General features: G+C 49.2%; 1 protein-coding gene across 1 annotated transcript in view; it reads right to left on the bottom strand.

Annotated features, from left to right (window-relative positions):
- ADGRB1 (adhesion G protein-coupled receptor B1) overlaps positions 1-20,239 on the bottom strand; it is an 819,205-nt gene that overhangs the window by 120,543 nt on the left and 678,423 nt on the right. Inside the window, 2 exon segments of the mRNA XM_077490484.1 lie at positions 6,952-7,021; positions 16,695-16,845. Of these exon segments, the coding sequence (XP_077346610.1) occupies positions 6,952-7,021; positions 16,695-16,845 (221 nt within the window).

A 20,239-nucleotide genomic window follows, 5' to 3' on the forward strand; every position in this document is an offset into this window, starting at 1 on the left:
GATGGGCCGTGACAGGTACTCGGGTACCCTGATGGGCCGTGACAGGTACTCGGGTACTCTGATGTGCCGTGACAAGTACTCGGGTACTCTGATGTGCCGTGACAGGTACTCGGGTACTCTGATGTGCCGTGACAGGTACTCGGGTACTCTGATGTGCCGTGACAGGTACTCGGGTACTCTGATGGGCCGGGACAGGTACTCGGGTACTCAGATGAACTGTGACAGGTACTCGGGTACTCTGATGGGCTGGGACAGGTACTCGGGTACTCTGATGGGCTGGGACAGGTACTCTGATGGGCTGGGACAGGTACTCGGGTACTCTGATGGGCTGGGACCGGTACTCAGGTACTCTGATGGGCTGGGACAGGTACTCGGGTACTCTGATGGGCTGGGACAGGTACTCGGGTACTCTGATGGGCTGGGACAGGTACTCGGGTACTCTGATGGGCTGGGACAGGTACTCTGATGGACTGTGATTGACAGGTACTATGAGGGGTGGTGACAGGTCCTCTTTATTGGGGGGGGGGGGCAATCAGTATGTTTGGTGTACACTGTATGCGGTAACGAGATGTTACCGCAATCTCCTCCTCACACACGATCGGTGTGTGAGGAGGAGAACCCGGTAACATCCCGTTACCGCGGTTTGTTTACATTTTAGTGATCGGCTGTGAAAGGATCACAGCCGATCACGTGGGTAAACAGCCAGCCAATGGCTGTTTACCAGTGTCGGTGACGAGCAGTGTTCCCGGGGAACACGCCGCCACCGACGTGCACGCGCAGCGCGCTCGCGATCGCGCGCATGCGCCGTGCACGTAGGGGGTGTGACCATCTGTGATCGGCCGTGACTTCATCACGGCCGATCACGTGGTAAACAGCCATAACGAATGGCTGTTCACCCCCTTCGGTGGCGAGCGGTGTCTCCGTGACACGCCGCCACCGAAGAAACAGGGATGCGCGCGCACGATCGCGCGCATCCCTGTTTAAACGGGAGGCCGTCATATGACGGCCTCCCGCCACAATAGCTGCGCCGCCTGGCCGTCATTTGACGGCCGGCGGTCAGCAACTAGTTAATGAATAAATAAATTATAATAATTAACTGAAAAAAAAAAATAAAAAAAAATAAATAAAACATAAATCTCCCCTCCTGGACTGAAAAGCCTTCCTCTGATTTCACCGCACACTGTGAGCTTCTCAGCATGTGCATTAGAAGCTGCAGCCCATCAGATAGAATCCACTCTCATTTTCTGGCTGGAGGACGCCCAGCATCATCTAAACACTTTCCTCCCCAGCCTGACTGTCCCTGTCCCCGCCCATTTCACTCACTGGATATCAGTTTTTTCAATCATGGAGGCTCAGTATCACATGTGGGCGTTACCTATGCAAATGCAGTCTGCCTAGGAATGCCCACTCCTCCAGACTGACACCCGCCCATCAAGGCATTTTTATATTTGCATAACTCCTCCCACGGCTTGCACAGGGCTCTTTCCTTCTCAGTGCAACCTCCCTGGCTCCGCCCCTTTCATTCATTGGATTTTACTTACGGAGTCTCAGCATCACATGTGGGTGTTACCTATGCAAATACAGCCTGCCTAGGAACGCCCACTCTTCCAATTTGATCTAGCAGCCATCAAGGCATTTTGATATTTGCATAACTCCTCCCACTGCTTAGAGATCATTCCGCCCCATACTGACTGGCCCCACCCCTTTCACTCATTGGAATTTCCACTCATGGAGGCTCAGCATCACATGTGGGCGTTACCTATGCAAATGCTGCCTGCCTAAGACCGCCCAGACTGGCACCCTCCCATCAAGGCATTTTTATATTTGCATAACTCCTCCCACGGCTTGCACAGGGCTCTTTCCTTCTCAGTGCAACCTCCCTGGCTCCGCCCCTTTCATTCATTGGATTTTACTCATGGAGTCTCAGCATCACATGTGGGTGTTACCTATGCAAATACAGCCTGCCTAGGAACGCCCACTCTTCCAATTTGATCTAGCAGCCATCAAGGCATTTTGATATTTGCATAACTCCTCCCACTGCTTGCACCAGAGCTTAGAGATCATTCCGCCCCATACTGACTGGCCCCACCCCTTTCACTCATTGGAATTTCCACTCATGGAGGCTCAGCATCACATGTGGGCGTTACCTATGCAAATGCTGCCTGCCTAAGACCCCCCAGACTGGCACCCTCCCATGAAGGCATTTTGATATTTTCATAACTCCTCCCACTGCTAGCACCAGGGCTTAGGGCTGACTATCCCTGGCCCCGCCCCTTTCATTCATATGGATTTCATTTCTGTCAATCATGGAGGCTCAGCATCCCATGTGGGCGTTACCTATGCAAATCCATCCTGATTAATAACGCCCACTCCTGCAGACTGACGCCCGCCCATCAAGGCATTTTGATATTTGCATAACTCCTCCCACTGCTTGCACCAGGGCTTAGAGCTGACTATCCCTGGCCCCACCCCTTTCATTCATTGGATTTCACTTCTGTCAATCATGGAGTCTCAGCATCCCATGTGGGCGTTACCTATGCAAATAAATCCTGATTAATAACGCCCACTCCTGCAGACTGACGCCCGCCCATCAAGGCATTTTGATATTTGCATAACTCCTCCCACTGCTTGCACCAGGGCTTAGAGCTGACTATCCCTGGCCCCACCCCTTTCATTCATTGGATTTCACTTCTGTCAATCATGGAGTCTCAGCATTACATGTGGGCGTTACCTATGTAAATACAGCCTGCCTAAGAACACCCACTCCTCCAGACTGACACCCGCCCATCAAGGCATTTTGATATTTGCATAACTCCTCCCACTGCCTGCATCAGGGTTTGAGAAGGAGTACTGAGGCAGGGGGGCGGGGACGTTTTCAGGAAGCTATGTACAGTGCCCTGCTGGCCCCTCCCACCAGCCATGATCTGCCTGCGTTGCATAGACAAGCACAGAGACCCGGTGATGACATCACTGGAAGTAAAATAATTGATGTAATGAAAATAGAAAGGGTTTTTTTTTTTTTTTTAATGTAATTAAGAAGCACATTACATTTATAGCAAATGCCGCCGTATATGAGAAACGAGGGAATTGCGGTCACGTTGTTTACGGACCTTGGAATGAAAATTAAAAAAATAAAAAAATTTAATTTAAATGTAAAATTACATTAGAAAAAAAAAAAAAAGTAAGTGCACGTGGTGCTCCTCTGCGCGCTCCGCATTAATAAAGTTTTGCGCGCGGTCGGCCGCTGTCCTGGAGATTGCCAATGCCGGCTGCAGGAAGAAGGATGATGGATACCCCTGCAGAGAGCGCGGCGAGCCCGCAGGACGCATGGCAGCCAGCCAGGCCGACTCCTGCGACGCGTCCGGCGCTCGGCAGACTGACAATAACGGAGCAGGTGATTATCCCGGGGAAGGAGAAGGGAGCAGGTGAGAGGCTGGGCTCCGGGGGGCGGGGGGGGGGGGGGGGAAGCAGCTGCAGAGGACAGCAGCGCGTGCCGCTCTCTGCAAATGATTGAACGCTGCTGCAGTCTTGTGGGTATCCAGCAGGCGCACAGCACTGAATACATAACGAGGTAAACTCGTCACCGCCATCCGGAGGAAGACGCTGCAGACACAGCCTCAGATCAGGGGCTCCAGGGACCCTCCAGGGGCCCGCCGCTATTTATCTGCTGCATTAAGGCTCTTATGGTAGTCGATCGATCTCTGCAGCATGTGGATCCTGGGCAGACACAGCAAAAGGAGACACTGGAGGAGACGCTCATCCTTTAATCCTTTTTCTGGGGGGGGTTTTCTTGTATATGGGTTCCAATGTACATTTTAGGCCTGGAGATAAGTTAAAACCCTAAAAATATTATATACCGTATTTATCGGCGTATAAAACACACATTCATTTTAAGAGGGAAGTTTCAGGAAAAAAACTTACATTTTAACTAAGGAGCATTGGGTCAGTGCCCATCTGCAGCCTCACCATTGCCATCAATGCGGCAGCCTCACCATTGCCATCAACGCAGAAGCCTCACCATTGCCATCAATGCAGGAGCCTCACCATTGCCATCAAAGCTGCCGCCTCACCATTGCCATCAATGCGGCAGCCTCACCATTGCCATCAATGCAGAAGCCTCACCATTGCCATCAATGTGGCAGCCTCACCATTGCCATCAATGCGGCAGCCTCACCATTGCCATCAATGCAGAAGCCTCACCATTGCCATCAATGCAGAAGCCTCCCCATTGCAATCAATGCAGCAGCCTCACCATTACCATCAATGCAGCCGCCTCACCATTGCCATCAATGCAGCAGCCTCACCATTGCCATCAATGCAGCAGCCTCACCATTGCCATCAATGCAGCAGCCTCACCATTGCCATCAATGCAGAAGCCTCACCATTGCCATCAATGCAGCAGCCTCACCATTGCCATCAATGCAGCAGCCTCACCATTGCCATCAATGCAGCAGCCTCACCATTGCCATCAATGCAGCAGCCTCACCATTGCCATCAATGCAGAAGCCTCACCATTGCCATCAATGCAGAAGCCTCACCATTGCCATCAATGCGGAAGCCTCACCATTGCCATCAATGCGGAAGCCTCGCCATTGCCATCAATGCGGCAGCCTCACCATTGCCATCAATGCTGCAGCCTCACCATTGCCATCAATGCAGCAGCCTCACCATTGCCATCAATGCAGCAGCCTCACCATTGCCATCAATGCAGCAGCCTCACCATTGCCATCAATGCAGCAGCCTCACCATTGCCATCAATGCAGCAGCCTCACCATTGCCATCAATGCAGCAGCCTCACCATTGCCATCAATGCAGCAGCCTCACCATTGCCATCAATGCAGCAGCCTCACCATTGCAATCAATGCAGCCTCACCATTGCAATCAATGCTGCCGCCTCGCCATTGCCATCAATGCGGCAGCCTCACCATTGCCATCAATGCGGCAGCCTCACCATTGCCATCAATGCGGCAGCCTCACCATTGCCATCAATGCGGCAGCCTCACCATTGCCATCAATGCAGCCTCACCATTGCCATCAATGCAGCCGCCTCACCATTGCCATCAATGCAGCCGCCTCACCATTGCCATCAATGCAGCCGCCTCACCATTGCCATCAATGCGGCAGCCTCACCATTGCCATCAATGCGGCAGCCTCACCATTGCCATCAATGCGGCAGCCTCACCATTGCCATCAATGCGGCAGCCTCACCATTGCCATCAATGCGGCAGCCTCACCATTGCCATCAATGCAGCCACCTCACCATTGCAATGACAGGGAGGGGGGCGGGAGGAGCGCCAACAGATTACATACAGTGAGAATCCCCCATCATAGACAGAACAGTGGTCCAATGGCAGCCCAGGAGGCGGGACTTCCTATTACAGAGGCTCCAAGTAAACAGGAGATTCTCACTGGATGTAATCTGATGGCTCTCATCCCGCCCCCCTCCCCGTCCCCTCCGAGGCAACTAAAATTTAAGCATCAGCATATAACACGCACACGCTATTTACACCCGATTTTCATGGTGAAAAAAGCGAGTGTTATACACAATAGAGTATATGAAAGCGGGGACCCTGGAGAGTAAAATGGTGGTAGTTCCAATTTTTATTTTATTTTTTGATACAAAAACAGTTTACTGAAAAAATACACTAATCATAATTACATTGTAATAATATTATTGCTACAGTGTATTCTGATTGGTCTTTGTATGTACTGATCAGAGAAGTATTCTTTCATCTGCACATAACACTTCCAGCAATTTTGCTAGATAAAAATAAAAAGAACATGAATATACAGTATATATTATACACACACACACATATATATATATATATATATATATATACTGCTTTATCTTATTTTTAAAATGTTATTAATAGAACCTGTATTTATTATATATATATATTCTATTTTATTTTACTTTTTATATTTTATTATTAATAGAACCATTTTTATTTTATTTGAATTTTGTTTATTTATTTTGATCTGATCCTTTTTTTTTTTTTCTTAGTTTTTTTTTTTGTATAAATATTAAATATAACTCCTTTCCTCTTCTCTTCTCTATTTTTACTTTCTTGTAGGACTCACATATTTTATTTTAGTTCTTGTTCCTTTATTTATTTTTGATGGTCATGTTTATAGCATTCCCCGCCCCCCCCCCCCCCCCCAAATAAAAAAACACACATATATATATATATATATAAATAGAACTCTCTTCTCTCTGGTATCATACACTCTGTATGCCAGGGGGTGGAGCCTATGCTGTGCCACCACCTTTTTTTAAAATAAATCCAATATCATACAACGCAAGCCTGGGGCGGAGCCTGTGTCGTGCCACCATGACTTCTATAGATGCAATATCATACAACGCAAGGTGGGGGCGGAGCTTGTGTCGTGCCACCATGACTTCTATTAACCCAATATCATACAACGCAAGCCGGGGGCGGAGCTTGTGTCGTGCCACCATGACTTCTATTAACCCAATATCATACAACGCAAGCCGGGGGCGGAGCTTGTGTCGTGCCACCATGACTTCTATAAACCCAATATCATACAACGCAAGCCGGGGGCGGAGCTTGTGTCGTGCCACCATGACTTCTATAAATCCAATATCATACAACGCAAGGTGGGGGCGGAGCCTGTGTCGTGCCACCATGACTTCTATAAATCCAATATCATACAACGCAAGCTGGGGGCGGAGTCTGTGTTGTGCCACCATGACTTCTATAGATGCAATATCATACAACGCAAGCTGGGGGCGGAGCCTGTGTTGTGCCACCATGACTTCTATAGATGCAATATCATACAACGCAAGGCGGAGGGGTGAAGTCTGCGCAGGGTGACTGCGTTTTCTATAAATCAGATATCGTACCGCTCAGGCCGGGGGAGGAGCTCCTTCTGCCAAACATGATTATTAAAACAATATCATTAAAAATATAAATATTTATTACTTACTAGTTGGCTGAGCCGTACCCCTTGGCTTTGGTAAAACCGACTGATATCGCCACCACAAGGGCCGGAAGACCTGGAAGACACAACCACACGGCTCAGTATATAAACCGCACATTCATGGGAAGTATCTAAACCAAGAAGAAAAATGTCACCTATTGCAGGATCATTGTCCTTGGATGGGGCGTCTGCTTTCCTTTTTTTCCTTTATTGTCACCCGGTGATCCTGCCATTAACACACTTCCTATGCTGGGGTGACAACGCTCAGTGTACTGTATCTATTGAGGAGCAGCGTTGTCACCCCAGGGCAGGCCCAGAACACCCCTCACCATGTCCATAATATAGGAGGGAGGTGTTCTGTGTTTCCCCATAGAGAACTGAGGACAATCCTGACTGATAAGAGGACAACAGAGAACACAGAGAGCTCACTGGATATCTGGCAGGATCAGCGGGTAACTTTATTTTATTTTATTTGCATTTATCAAACAAATATACCAAAACACGTTCAATAGAAAATTTACCAAAAGTTTCCACCATCCCTGTGCCGAGTTCTTGGGTCTGTACACCCGCTGTGCCCATTATGAGGGGTTCCCACCATCCCTGTGCTGAGTTCCCGGGTCTGTACACCCGCTGTGCCCATTATGAGGGGTTCCCACCATCCCTGTGCTGAGTTCCCGGGTCTGTACACCCGCTGTGCCCATTATGAGGGGTTCCCACCATCCCTGTGCTGAGTTCCCGGGTCTGTGCACCCGCTGTGCCCATTATGAGGGGTTCCCACCATCCCTGTGCTGAGTTCCCGGGTCTGTACACCCGCTGTGCCCATTATGAGGGGTTCCCACCATCCCTGTGCTGAGTTCTCTGGTCTGTACACCCGCTGTGCCCATTATGAGAGGTTCCCACCATCCCTGTGCTGAGTTCCCGGGTCTGTACACCCGCTGTGCCCATTATGAGGGGTTCCCACCATCCCTGTGCTGAGTTCCCGGGTCTGTACACCCGCTGTGCCCATTATGAGGGGTTCCCACCATCCCTGTGCTGAGTTCCCGGGTCTGTACACCCGCTGTGCCCATTATGAGGGGTTCCCACCATCCCTGTGCTGAGTTCCCGGGTCTGTACACCCGCTGTGCCCATTATGAGGAGTTCCCACCATCCCTGTGCTGAGTTCCCGGGTCTGTACACCCGCTGTGCCCGTTATGAGGGGTTCCCACCATCCCTGTGCTGAGTTCCCGGGTCTGTACACCCGCTGTGCCCGTTATGAGGGGTTCCCACCATCCCTGTGCTGAGTTCCCGGGTCTGTACACCCGCTGTGCCCATTATGAGGGGTTCCCACCATCCCTGTGCTGAGTTCCCGGGTCTGTACACCCGCTGTGCCCATTATGAGGAGTTCCCACCATCCCTGTGCTGAGTTCCCGGGTCTGTACACCCGCTGTGCCCGTTATGAGGGGTTCCCACCATCCCTGTGCTGAGTTCCCGGGTCTGTACACCCGCTGTGCCCGTTATGAGGGGTTCCCACCATCCCTGTGCTGAGTTCCCGGGTCTGTACACCCGCTGTGCCCGTTATGAGGGGTTCCCACCATCCCTGTGCTGAGTTCCCGGGTCTGTACACCCGCTGTGCCCATTATGAGGGGTTCCCACCATCCCTGTGCTGAGTTCCCGGGTCTGTACACCCGCTGTGCCCATTATAGTTGTCACTAGAACAGTTATCTCAACTGGCAGATTTTTCCTCATCTTTTCTTTTGATTGCAACTGTAAAATGTTGTATTTTCCGTTCACAATCTCTCTTAGTAACAATGATCACCAGGACAAACAGAGAAGGGGAATCTCTAAGAGATGACAGGATGGTGTAAATCCTGGTGCCTGCGTTCACAAATGTCTGACGCAGATCGGCCCCCTGCTGCACCCTTCCACTTTGTGACTTGCTACAATGTTGCAATCTGATCACTGAGCTCTCTAAGCAATCAGACTGTAACGCTTTATTTTTGTAGCAAGTCGCTGAAGCAAGGAGACTAAGGAAAGGCTTCCTCCTGCCAGCAGCAGACTGATGACATCACCTCCGCCTAGGCAAAGTCCCTGGATTGGAGGTCAAGGGCGGCTTTTTGATGATAAAAGGTGGAGCTTTTCTGAGTAATGATCCGGCTGCTGAATATTGTGACAGGTCCGGAAGGATTTCATGCAGAAGAGAGAGAATATATATATATATATGGAAGATACACATCTGTAATATCACCTCACAGCGAGACGATAAACAAGGCGCGGCAGGTAGAGAACGCCAGACGATACATTGTATCTACTCACTAATTACACCGACAATATGTTATTCATTAATTCTATCCTCATCACAGGGAACCCACACCCCTCTCCTACCGCGGGTAATAATCACCTGGATCATGCTTTGTGTACAGCAACAAAAAGAGCGCAAATTACACCGCCGCGCCATAAACAAACAATGACTCCTCTACCGCCTCCATGCCGATCGTACAGGTACAACGAGCGACAATGCGCTCATTAAATCCGACCCCCCACCTTCCCTCTGGCACAGATCTACCGGCTCCTCTCCGGGACTGAGATTAATTAGCCCCCCCCCCCCCTCCTCATTCACGTCGGGGCGAATTCACATGCCAAATTGCCACTTTCTGCCGGCACCATCTGAATTGCGGCGCCGGACTGGTTCACCAGAAGTAGTTCCTGCACTACTTCTGGCAACATCAGGGGGCGATTTCAATAGATATCAAATCGCCCCCTCCCCCAAGTCAGACTTAAATGCCGGTTTGAAATTGTGCGAAACCCGCATTCAGTGGAAACCCGGGCTTACTCTGAATTCACTGCTCACCGCGAGCCCTTAAGGCGGACCCAAACCCACCAATCAGGACACATCAACGGTGACCCACCTTCCTGGCCAGTACCTAAATTAGCCAGTAGGGGGTGCAAGTGGTTAGCAGCTATGGTAAAGTAGAACTATATAGGCAAAACTTATTTTTTTAATTTTCAAATAGAGTAAGGGAGAGTTAAAACCCGTTAGTTTTATTTGCCATCTGTGTCCCATTGGGGAGACTTTCCTTCACTTGCTGTGACATTGGGGAAACTTTCCTTCACTTGCTGTCCTATTGGGGAGATTTTATTTAACTTCCTGTCCCATTGGGGAGACTTTCCTTCACTTCCTGTCCCATTGGGGAGACTTTCCTTCACTTACAGTCCCATTGGGGAGACTTTTGTTCACTTTCTGCCTCATTGGGGAGATTTCCCTTCACTCCTTGTCCTTAGGGGAGACTTTCCTTCACTTCCTGTCCTATTGGGAAGACTTTACTTTATTTCCTGTCCTATTGGGGAGAATTTCTTTCACTTCCTGTCCCATTGGGGAGACTTTCCTTCACTTCCTGTCCCATTGGGGAGACTTTCCTTCACTTCTTGTGACATTGGGGAAACTTTCCTTCACTTCCTGTGACATTGGGGAAACTTTCCTTCACTTGCTGTCCTATTGGGGAGATTTTATTTAACTTCCTGTCCCATTGGGGAGACTTTCCTTCACTTCCTGTCCCATTGGGGAGACTTTCCTTCACTTACAGTCCCATTGGGGATACTTTTGTTCACTTTCTGCCTCATTGGGGAGATTTCCCTTCACTCCTTGTCCTTGGGGGAGACTTTCCTTCACTTCCTGTCCTATTGGGAAGACTTTACTTTATTTCCTGTCCTATTGGGGAGATTTTCTTTCACTTCATGTCCCATTGGGGGAGGGGGGATTTCCCTTCACTTCCTGTCAAATTGAGAAGACTTTCTTTCACTTCCTGTCCTATTGGGGAGACTTTCCTTCACTTCCTGTCCCATGGCCAAAACTAAGTGAGAGTTACTCTGTTGCTTTTCCTTTACTGTCCAATCACAGGCTGGGATTGGGTGCAGGACACTCTGGGGTCCCGGCACCACCCACCTATCCTTCAGAACCAGCAATTCTCATCCATGGTTTCCCTAGAGGTTGCTAGGAGTGACTTGAGCTGTGGTCAGTTGACTTCCCATTGGTGTTGGCATAGTATCAGGACAAAAGCCAATGGGCAGCTTTGGCAGACACCACTTATCCTGTTAGCTGTCTCTCAGGTTGAACTCTTCCTACTAACCATCAATGTAATGGACGTTTCTGCCTGAAAATTATTTTAGGGGTTTCTCAGGAGTTTCAAAGGTTGAGAAAGACTGTCCCAAACCACATTTCCCAAACAGGGTTTCATGGCACCCTGTGGTGCCATCTGGGCTCGCCTGGGGTGCTAAGAGCACGGGACCCAGTTTGCCCTGGATTAGTATAATGAGTGGGTACAGATTTGCCTCTGTTGTGATGAAGGGAACAACTGATGTAATAAGAGGACCACTAATGTAATGGGGGGACCTCTGATGTAATAGAGAGACCTCTGATGTCATCATGGGATCTGTGACATGGGAAGACCTCTGATGTGATGGGGGACCTCTGATGTGATGGAAGGACCTCTGATGTGATGGGGGACCTCTGATGTGATGGAAGGACCTCTGATGGGATAAAGGGACCTCTGATGTGATGGGAGGACCTCTGATGTAAGAGAGACCTCTGATGTCATCATGGGATCTGTGACATGGGAAGACCTCTGATGTGATGGAGGGGACCACTGATGTGATGGAGAGACCTCTGATGTGATGGAGAGACCTCTGACATGATGGGAGGACCTCTGATGTGATGGGAGGACCTCTGACGTAATGGGGGACCTCTGATGTGATGGGGGGACCTCTGATTTATGGAGGACCTCTGATTTAAAGAGGTAACATCTAATGTGATGAGGGAACCTCTGGCATGATGTGGGGGGGGGGGGGGATTCTGGTGTAATTGAAGGTCCTCTGATGTGATGGGGAAACCTCTGATGTTTTAGGGTGACCTCTGACATTAGGGGAGGGCCTCTGAAGCAATAGAGGGGGCTCTGATATGATCAGGGGACCTCTGATTTATGGGAGATCTCTGACTTAAAGAGGAAAACTCTAACATGATGAGAGAACCTCTGGCATATTTGGGTATTTGGGGGGACCTCTGATGTAATTGAAGGACCTCTGATGTGATAGGGAAACCTCCGATGTTATAGGGGGACCTCTGACATTAGGGGAGGGCCTCTGAAGTAATAGGGAGGCTATAAAGTAATGGGGGACCTCTGTTATGATCAGGGGACCTCTGATTTATGGGAGATCTCTGACTTAAAGGGGAAACCTCTAATGTAATGAGGCAGCCTCTGATGTAATAGAGGGTGGGGGTGGGGGGGGGCATTTGACATGATTAGGGGACCTCTGATGTAATGGGAGGACCTCTTATGTGATGGGGGGACCTCTGATGTGATGGGGGAACTCTGATGTGATGGGGGGGGGCCCTTTGATGTCATGGGGCACCCTCTTACTTGATGGGGAACCTCTGACATGATGGGGGACCTTTGACGGGATGGGAGGACCTCTGATGTAACGGGTAGACCGGACCTCTGATGTGATAAGGGAGCCTCTGCTGCAATAGGAGGACCTCTGATGTGATGGGAGACGTCTGATAATATGGGGGGGGGGACCTCTGATGTGATGGGGGAAATATGCTTTAAGGGGGGATCTCTGACTTGAAGGGAGAACATCTAATGGGGTGAGGGAACCTCTGATGTAATGAGGGGGGGGGGGGATCTGACCTGATGGGGGGCCTCTGTTGTAATGGGGGACCTCTGATGTAATGGGGGACCTCTGATGTAATGGGGGGACCTCTGATGTAATGGGGGACCTCTGATGTAATGGTGGGACCTCTGATGTAATGAGGGGGGGATCCGACCTGATGGGGGGACCTCTGATGTAATGGTGGACCTCTGATGTAATGGTGGGACCTCTGATGTAATGAGAGGGGGGGGGATCTGACCTGATGGGGGGCCTCTGTTGTAATGGGGGACCTCTGATGTAATGGGGGACCTCTGATGTAATGGTGGGACCTCTGATGTAATGAGAGGGGGGGATCCGACCTGATGGGGGGCGTCTGTTGTAATGGGGGACCTCTGATGTAATGGGGGACCTCTGTTGTAATGGGGGACCTCTGATGTAATGGGGGGACCTCTGATGTAATGGGGGGACCTCTGATGTAATGAGAGGGGGGGATCTGACCTGATGGGGGGGACCTCTGATGTAATGAGGGGGCCTCTGATGTAATGAGAGGGGGGGATCCGACCTGATGAGGGGACCTCTGATGTAATGAGGGGACTTCTGATGTAATGAGAGGGGGGGGGATCTGACCTGATGGGGGGACCTCTGATGTAATGGGGGACCTCTGATGTAATGGGGGACCTCTGATGTAATGAGAGGGGGGTTAAAGACCTGATGGGGGGACCTCTGATGTAATGAGGGGACCTCTGATGTAATGAGAGGGGGGGATCCGACCTGATGGGGGGACCTCTGATGTAATGAGGGGACTTCTGATGTAATGAGAGGGGGGGGATCTGACCTGATGGGGGGACCTCTGATGTAATGAGGGGACTTCTGATGTAATGAGAGGGGGGGGATCTGACCTGATGGGGGGACCTCTGATGTAATGAGAGGGGGGGGGGGTTCAGACCTGATGGGGGGACCTCTGATGTAAATGAATGACTTTAGACACATTGGGTTGAGGGACTTCTTATGCGATAGGCGGTCTATTGATATGTTGGGGGGACCTCCAATGTGAAGGGGTGCCTCTGATGTGAAGTTATTTTCATCAGCGTGGTTGTGAGCATCATCCCAGGATCAGGTCTTCCATAGATAAGTTACATTTACTTTTTTTTACATGATATATTTTGCATACTCTTAATGGGTGCCGTGAGCGAAATGCTGGTGGAGACCTTCTCCATTGGAAGAGATGTTCATATTGGTGTCCCCAATGGACATTGTCACCTCTCGTTCTTTCTGATGAATGTCTATCGGGCCTGGAAGGAGGAGGATGCAGCAAACAGAAGAATACATCTTCTGTTATACAATGTAATATATGCAGTCCAGGGACGGGTCATCTTCACCCCACATGCCAAAAACGTTCACCAGACCTGCTGGGACTTGTAGCTCCTCGGCGTCTGGGACTCCTTATGTCCCCCCCCCAAGTTTTCTATTTTTCATACTGACCAATCTCCGCCCGCTCCGGCGCAGATTACTGCGATAACTCAATATTAATGGCTCTGTTTATGATTCTCACTCTAATTGCTTCCCGAAAACGGACAAAAACATAATATCCAATACACCCATTTCACGCCAGGGAAACGAATTCCCCCGCAACTCATTTCTGTCCATTTCTTAATCTTCCCAAAATTGTAAAGAACAATCGCGTTCCCGGGGTCATGAAGACTCGCAGTTTTTACCGATACCCCCCTCCGGCCAACGCAATTAAAGAAAACAAAGAAATGAAACGCCATCATTTGCATTCGCCCTAAAAAAAAAAAACAAAGATACTTTTTAGCAATAACACTGAAATACAATATCCCGCAAATGGCTTCCCTGGGGGGAGGGGGGATTTGATGGGACTTTTATTTCAAGGAGTCGGGATATCTCGAATGCAATTAGCACCTTGTCGCTAAAGGGTGGCGTGACGCCATGGCGGCTGTTAGAGAGCCGGAATGAGGTTCTGTGAGATGTGAAGAGACAATAGAGAACTTGTCTAGGTGAGGAAATCATTTCTACAATGTAACGGAATTATCCAATGGGAGGAGAAACTCCTTCATCCCGCAATTATCACCCTCTGGAATCGTATTTGTGACGGGGTGGAGGAGACAAAAGGCATCCGAACGATGGAACTACATGATAATCGATGACGCCGGGAGAGCTTTCATGTACATTTTCATGAATTATAAAATAAATAACACCGAAAATTGAGCCGTGAACATAACTGTGCAGAGCAGGATGGATCTTGTATGGATCCGCCACATGCTGGGACCCTTCCTATATGATGTCATTGTTCTGGGGGGCTTCACATAAAGATCTCGATAGACCAGACAGAGTCAGTGATATCAGGGTGTCATTGTTCTGGGACCCCCAAGTGTCAGGGTGTCTTTGTTCTGGGACCCTCAAGTGTCAGGGTGTCATTGTTCTGGGACCCCTGTAGTGTCAGTGTGTCATTGTTCTGGGACCCCAAGTGTCAGGGTATCATTGTCCTAGGACCCCCAAGTGTCAGGGTGTTATTGTTCTGGACCCCCAAGTGTCAGAGTGTCATTGTTCTGGACCCCCAAGTGTCAGAATGTCATTGTTCTGGACCCCCAAGTGTCAGAGTGTCATTGTTCTGGACCCCCAAGTGTCAGAGTGTCCTTGTTCTGGGACCCCTGTAGTGTCAGTGTGTCATTGTTCTGGGACCCCCAAGTGTCAGAGTGTCATTGTTCTGGGACCCCTGTAGTGTCAGTGTGTCATTGTTCTGGGACCCCTGTAGTGTCAGTGTGTCATTGTTCTGGGACCCCCAAGTGTCAGGGTGTCATTGTTCTGGGACCCCAAGTGTCAGGGTGTCATTGTTCTAGGACCCCCAAGTGTCAGGGTGTCATTGTTCTGGGACCCCCAAGTGTCAGGGTGTCATTGTTCTGGGACCCTCAAGTGTCAGGGTGTCATTGTTCTGGGACCCTCAAGTGTCAGGGTGTCATTTTCCTGGACCCCCAAGTGTCAGAGTGTCATTGTTCTGGGACCCCAAGTGTCAGAGTGTCATTGTTCTGGGACCCCCAAGTGTCAGGGTGTAATTGTTCTGGACCCCCAAGTGTCAGAGTGTCCTTGTTCTGGGACCCCTGTAGTGTCAGTGTGTCATTGTTCTGGGACCCCAAGTGTCAGGGTATCATTGTCCTAGGACCCCCAAGTGTCAGGGTGTTATTGTTCTGGACCCCCAAGTGTCAGAGTGTCATTGTTCTGAACCCCCAAGTGTCAGAATGTCATTGTTCTGGGACCCCAAGTGTCAGGGTGTCATTGTTCTGGACCCCCAAGTGTCAGAGTGTCCTTGTTCTGGGACCCCTGTAGTGTCAGTGTGTCATTGTTCTGGGACCCCCAAGTGTCAGAGTGTCATTGTTCTGGGACCTCAAGTGTCAGAGTGTCCTTGTTCTGGGACCCCTGTAGTGTCAGTGTGTCATTGTTCTGGGACCCCCAAGTGTCAGTGTGTCATTGTTCTGGGACCCCCAAGTGTCAGTGTGTCATTGTTCTGGGACCCCCAAGTGTCAGGGTGTCATTGTTCTGGGACCCCCAAGTGTCAGGGTGTCATTGTTCTGGACCCCCAAGTGTCAGGGTGTCATTGTTCTGGGACCCCCAAGTGTCAGGGTGTCATTGTTCTGGACCCCCAAGTGTCAGGGTGTCATTGTTCTGGGACCCCCGAGTGTCAGGGTGTCATTGTTCTGGGACCCCCGAGTGTCAGGGTGTCATTGTTCTGGGACTGCCAAGTGTCAGGGTGTCATTGTTCTGGGACCCCCAAGTATCAGGGTGTCATTGTTCTGGGACCCCAAGTGTCAGGGTGTCATTGTTCTGGGACCCCCAAGTGTCAGGGTGTAGTTGTTCTGGACCCCCAAATGTCAGAGTGTCATTGTTCTGGGACCCCAAGTGTCAGTAATCATTGTTCTGGGACCCCCAAGTGTCAGGGTGAGAATCTGATCCCCCGCACAGGGTAACTCAGGGCTCCTCTGTAGTCCAGGCACTTCTGGACATATCTTTGCCGGGGGCCCCAATGATAATAATCATCATTTCTATATTTCAATGTAAAAAGCCACAAATGACACAACAGAAGACAAAATAGATATAGGAACCAATCATCTCACCCCATCCAAGGCAGAGGAAGCGTTTGCGGATGATCCTGTTTCGTAGACGCCCCGTCACCGCCATGTAGGACTGCCAAGCTTCCGTCAGCACCCAGCAGAATGAAGACAGGAAGAAGAAGTGAAGGAAGGCCGCCACCAGGGTACAGATCACCTGCGGAGCACAGGGGGGGGGGGGGGGTGTCAGCGTACACTCACATCCATCGCCACATTTCTCTGATATTTCATTTACAGCTGATTGGTCAATCAGGTCACCCACTGGTGGCCGATCCTCAGTCTGTTCCCACTACTTATATTTTATTTCCCGTAATATAAAATAAATTAAAGACCAACAAAGACAGCAGGAAGACCAAGTACTTCCCGCAAAAAAGGCATGCAGAGCTATAATTGAAATATATATATAAAAAAAATGTACCTCATGCCGAAAGTTTTCTCTTTCTTTTTTTGAATAGAACATTGTAACAACCCATCAGGTTTTTTTTAATTAACCACTTCGCCCCCAGGCCAATTCTGACATTTCTCTCCTACATGTAAAATTCCTAATTTTTTTGCTAGAAAATTACATAGAACCCCCCAAACATTATATATGTTTTTTTTTAGCAAAGACCCCTAGAGAATACAATGGCGGTCATTGCAACTTTTTATCTCACACGGTATTTGCGCAGCAATTTTTCGAACGCGTTTTTTTCAGAAAAAAAACAGTTTCATGCTTAAAAAAAAAAAAAAAACAGTAAAGTTAGCTCCAATTTTTTTGAATAATGTGAAAGAGGACGATACGCCGAGTAAATAGATACCCAACATGTCACGCTTCAAAATTGCACGCGTTGGTGGAATGGTGCCAAACTTTGGTATTTAAAAATCCCCATAGGCGATGCTTTAAATTTTTTTACTGGTTACATGTTTTGGGTTACAGAGGAGGTCTAGGGCTAGAATTATTGCTCTCGCTCTAACGTTCGCGGCGACACCTCACATGTGTGGTTTGAACACCGTTTTCATATGTGGGCGAGACTTACGTATGCGTTCGCTTCTGTGTGCAAGCTCACGGGGACAGGGGCACTTAAAAATTTTTTTTTTTTATTGTTAATTTTATTTTTATTTTTTTAGTTTTACACTTAAAAAAAAAATAAAAAACAATGTATGACTTTTATTACTATTACAAGGAATGTAAACATCCCTTGTAATAGGAATATGGCACAATCGGACCTATTTACAGTGAAATATGGGGTCAATAAGACCCCGCATCTCACCTCTAGGCTGGGAAGAATAAAAAAAAACAAAAAAACGATCATGGCTTCCTAGTCAGATCGGCGCCGTTAATTTGAATACCGAGGCCGGGCGTGACGTCATAACATCGCGCCCGGCCTCCAAATGATCATAGAGACTCCGGGGATAATCTAGTCCGCCGGAAATCTCTATGATCACTTGCTGGGGCCGGCGGATCCTGTGACCGACTCACCGATGGAAGCGGTGAGTTGGTAGAAGCACCGGAGGGCGGCGGGAGGGGGGGGGGGGGCGTCCCCTCCCGCCGCCCTTAAGAATGATCAAGCGGTGGAACAGCCGCTATGATCGTTCTTATGGTGTAGGGAATCGTCGGCTGAAAACGGCAATATCTGAATGATGTCTGTGGCCTCAGGAATCATTCAGATATAACCAGCGAAACCTCATGACGTCACATGACGTAGTGTGGGAACCAAGTGGTTAATCTATAAAATATATCTCATGCCAAAAATGTTTTCCTCCTTTTTTTTTTTTTAAGAGAGTAGAACATATTTATTTTATTTTTTTAAATGTATCACTTGACAAAATATTTCTTTCTTTCAATTTTAATTGAGTAGAACATGGTTAGAACCCATTAGGTATTTAAAAAAAAAAAAAAAAAATTTAAAATGTTTTCTTTTTTCTATATAAATCCAGTAGAACATGGTTAGAACCCATTGAGTATTTTCTTTGTTGTTTGGTATTTAAAAAAAATGTTTCTTTTGCCAAAAATGTTCTCTTTTTTTTTAATACAAAGTAGAACACGGTTAGAACCCATCGGGTACTTTCTTTAACTCTTGCCAAATTATGTTCTACTCTCTACTCTTATGCCGCGTACACACGACTGGACTTTCCGGTGGACAATCCGAGACGGACTTTGCTGCTGAGCTCCGCCGGACTTTCATACGCACGGACTTGGCCACACGCGATCACTCCAAAAGTCCAAGACGGATTTGAACGCGATGACGTAGAATAAGGAAGTTCATAGCCAGTAGCTAATAGCTGCCCTAGTGTCGTTTTTTTTTCCGTCGGTCCAGCGCACAGACGACCGGATTGTCCGCTAAAAGCCGAGTCCGGCGGACAAATTTGAAGCCTGTCTTATGTCTAGGTCCGCCGGACTTTTGGGAAGAAAAAGCCCGCTGGAGCCCCCACACACGATCGAATTGTCCGACGGACTCTGGTCCACCGGAAAGTCCGATCGTGTGTAGAAAATGTATCTTTTGCCAAAATGTTCTCTTTTTTTTTTATAAAGTAGAACATAGTTAGAAACCATCTGGTATTTTTTCATATATTTAACCACTTGCCGCCCGCCCTATAACAGATACATGGCGGCAAAGTGGTTTCAAAATCCTGACCGGACGTCATATGACGTGATCAGGATTTTGAGCCGCTGCGCACCCCCGGGGGCGCGCATTGTGGCGATCGTTGTTGCAGGGGGGTCAGTCTCCGACGGAGACTCTTTACCACGTGATCAGCCGTGTCCAATCACGGCTGATCACAGTGTAAATAGGAAGAGCCGGTGATTGGCTTTTCCTCACTCGCGTCTGTCAGACACGAGTAGAGGAGAGCCGATCGGCTGCTCCTCTGACAGGGGGGGTCTGTGCTGATCGATTATCAGCACAGCCCCCCCGAGGATGCCCACACTGGAACACCAGGGACGCCACCAGACCACCAGGGATGCCCAGCACAAGGTATGCCACCCTAGACCACCAGGGATTCCAGTCAGTGCCCACAATGGATGCCAATCAGTGCCCACAATGGATGCCAATCAGTGCCCACAATGGGCATCACTAATTGGCATGCATTATTGTTTGGCACTGATTGGCAACCATTAGTACAGTATAATACAATACAATGCCGCCTATCAGTGCCCATCTGTGCCGCCTATCAGTGCCCATCTGTGCCACCTATCAGTGCCCATCTGTGCCACCTATCAGTGCCCATCCAAGCCCATCTGTGCCGCCTATCCATGCCCATCTGTGCTGCCTATCCATGCCCATCTGTACCACCTATCCATGCCCATCCGTACCGCCTATCCACGCCCATCCATGCCGCCTATCCATGCCAATCCGTTCCAGCTATCAGTGCCAATTTGTGCCACCTATCAGTGCCCATCCGTGTTGCCCATCAGTGCCACCTATCAGTGCCACATATCAGTGTCCATCAATGCCACCTCATCAGTGCCACTTCATTGGTGCCACCTCATCGATGCCCATCAGTGCCGCCTTGTCAGTGCCCATCAGTGTAGCCCCATCAGTGAAGGAGAAAACGTACTTATTTACAAAGTTTTG

Source organism: Lithobates pipiens, unplaced genomic scaffold (assembly GCF_037356315.1).
Source record: "Lithobates pipiens isolate NorthernLeopardFrog02 unplaced genomic scaffold, aLitPip1_a1.2 Scaffold_19, whole genome shotgun sequence".
Classification (NCBI taxonomy): domain Eukaryota; kingdom Metazoa; phylum Chordata; class Amphibia; order Anura; family Ranidae; genus Lithobates; species Lithobates pipiens.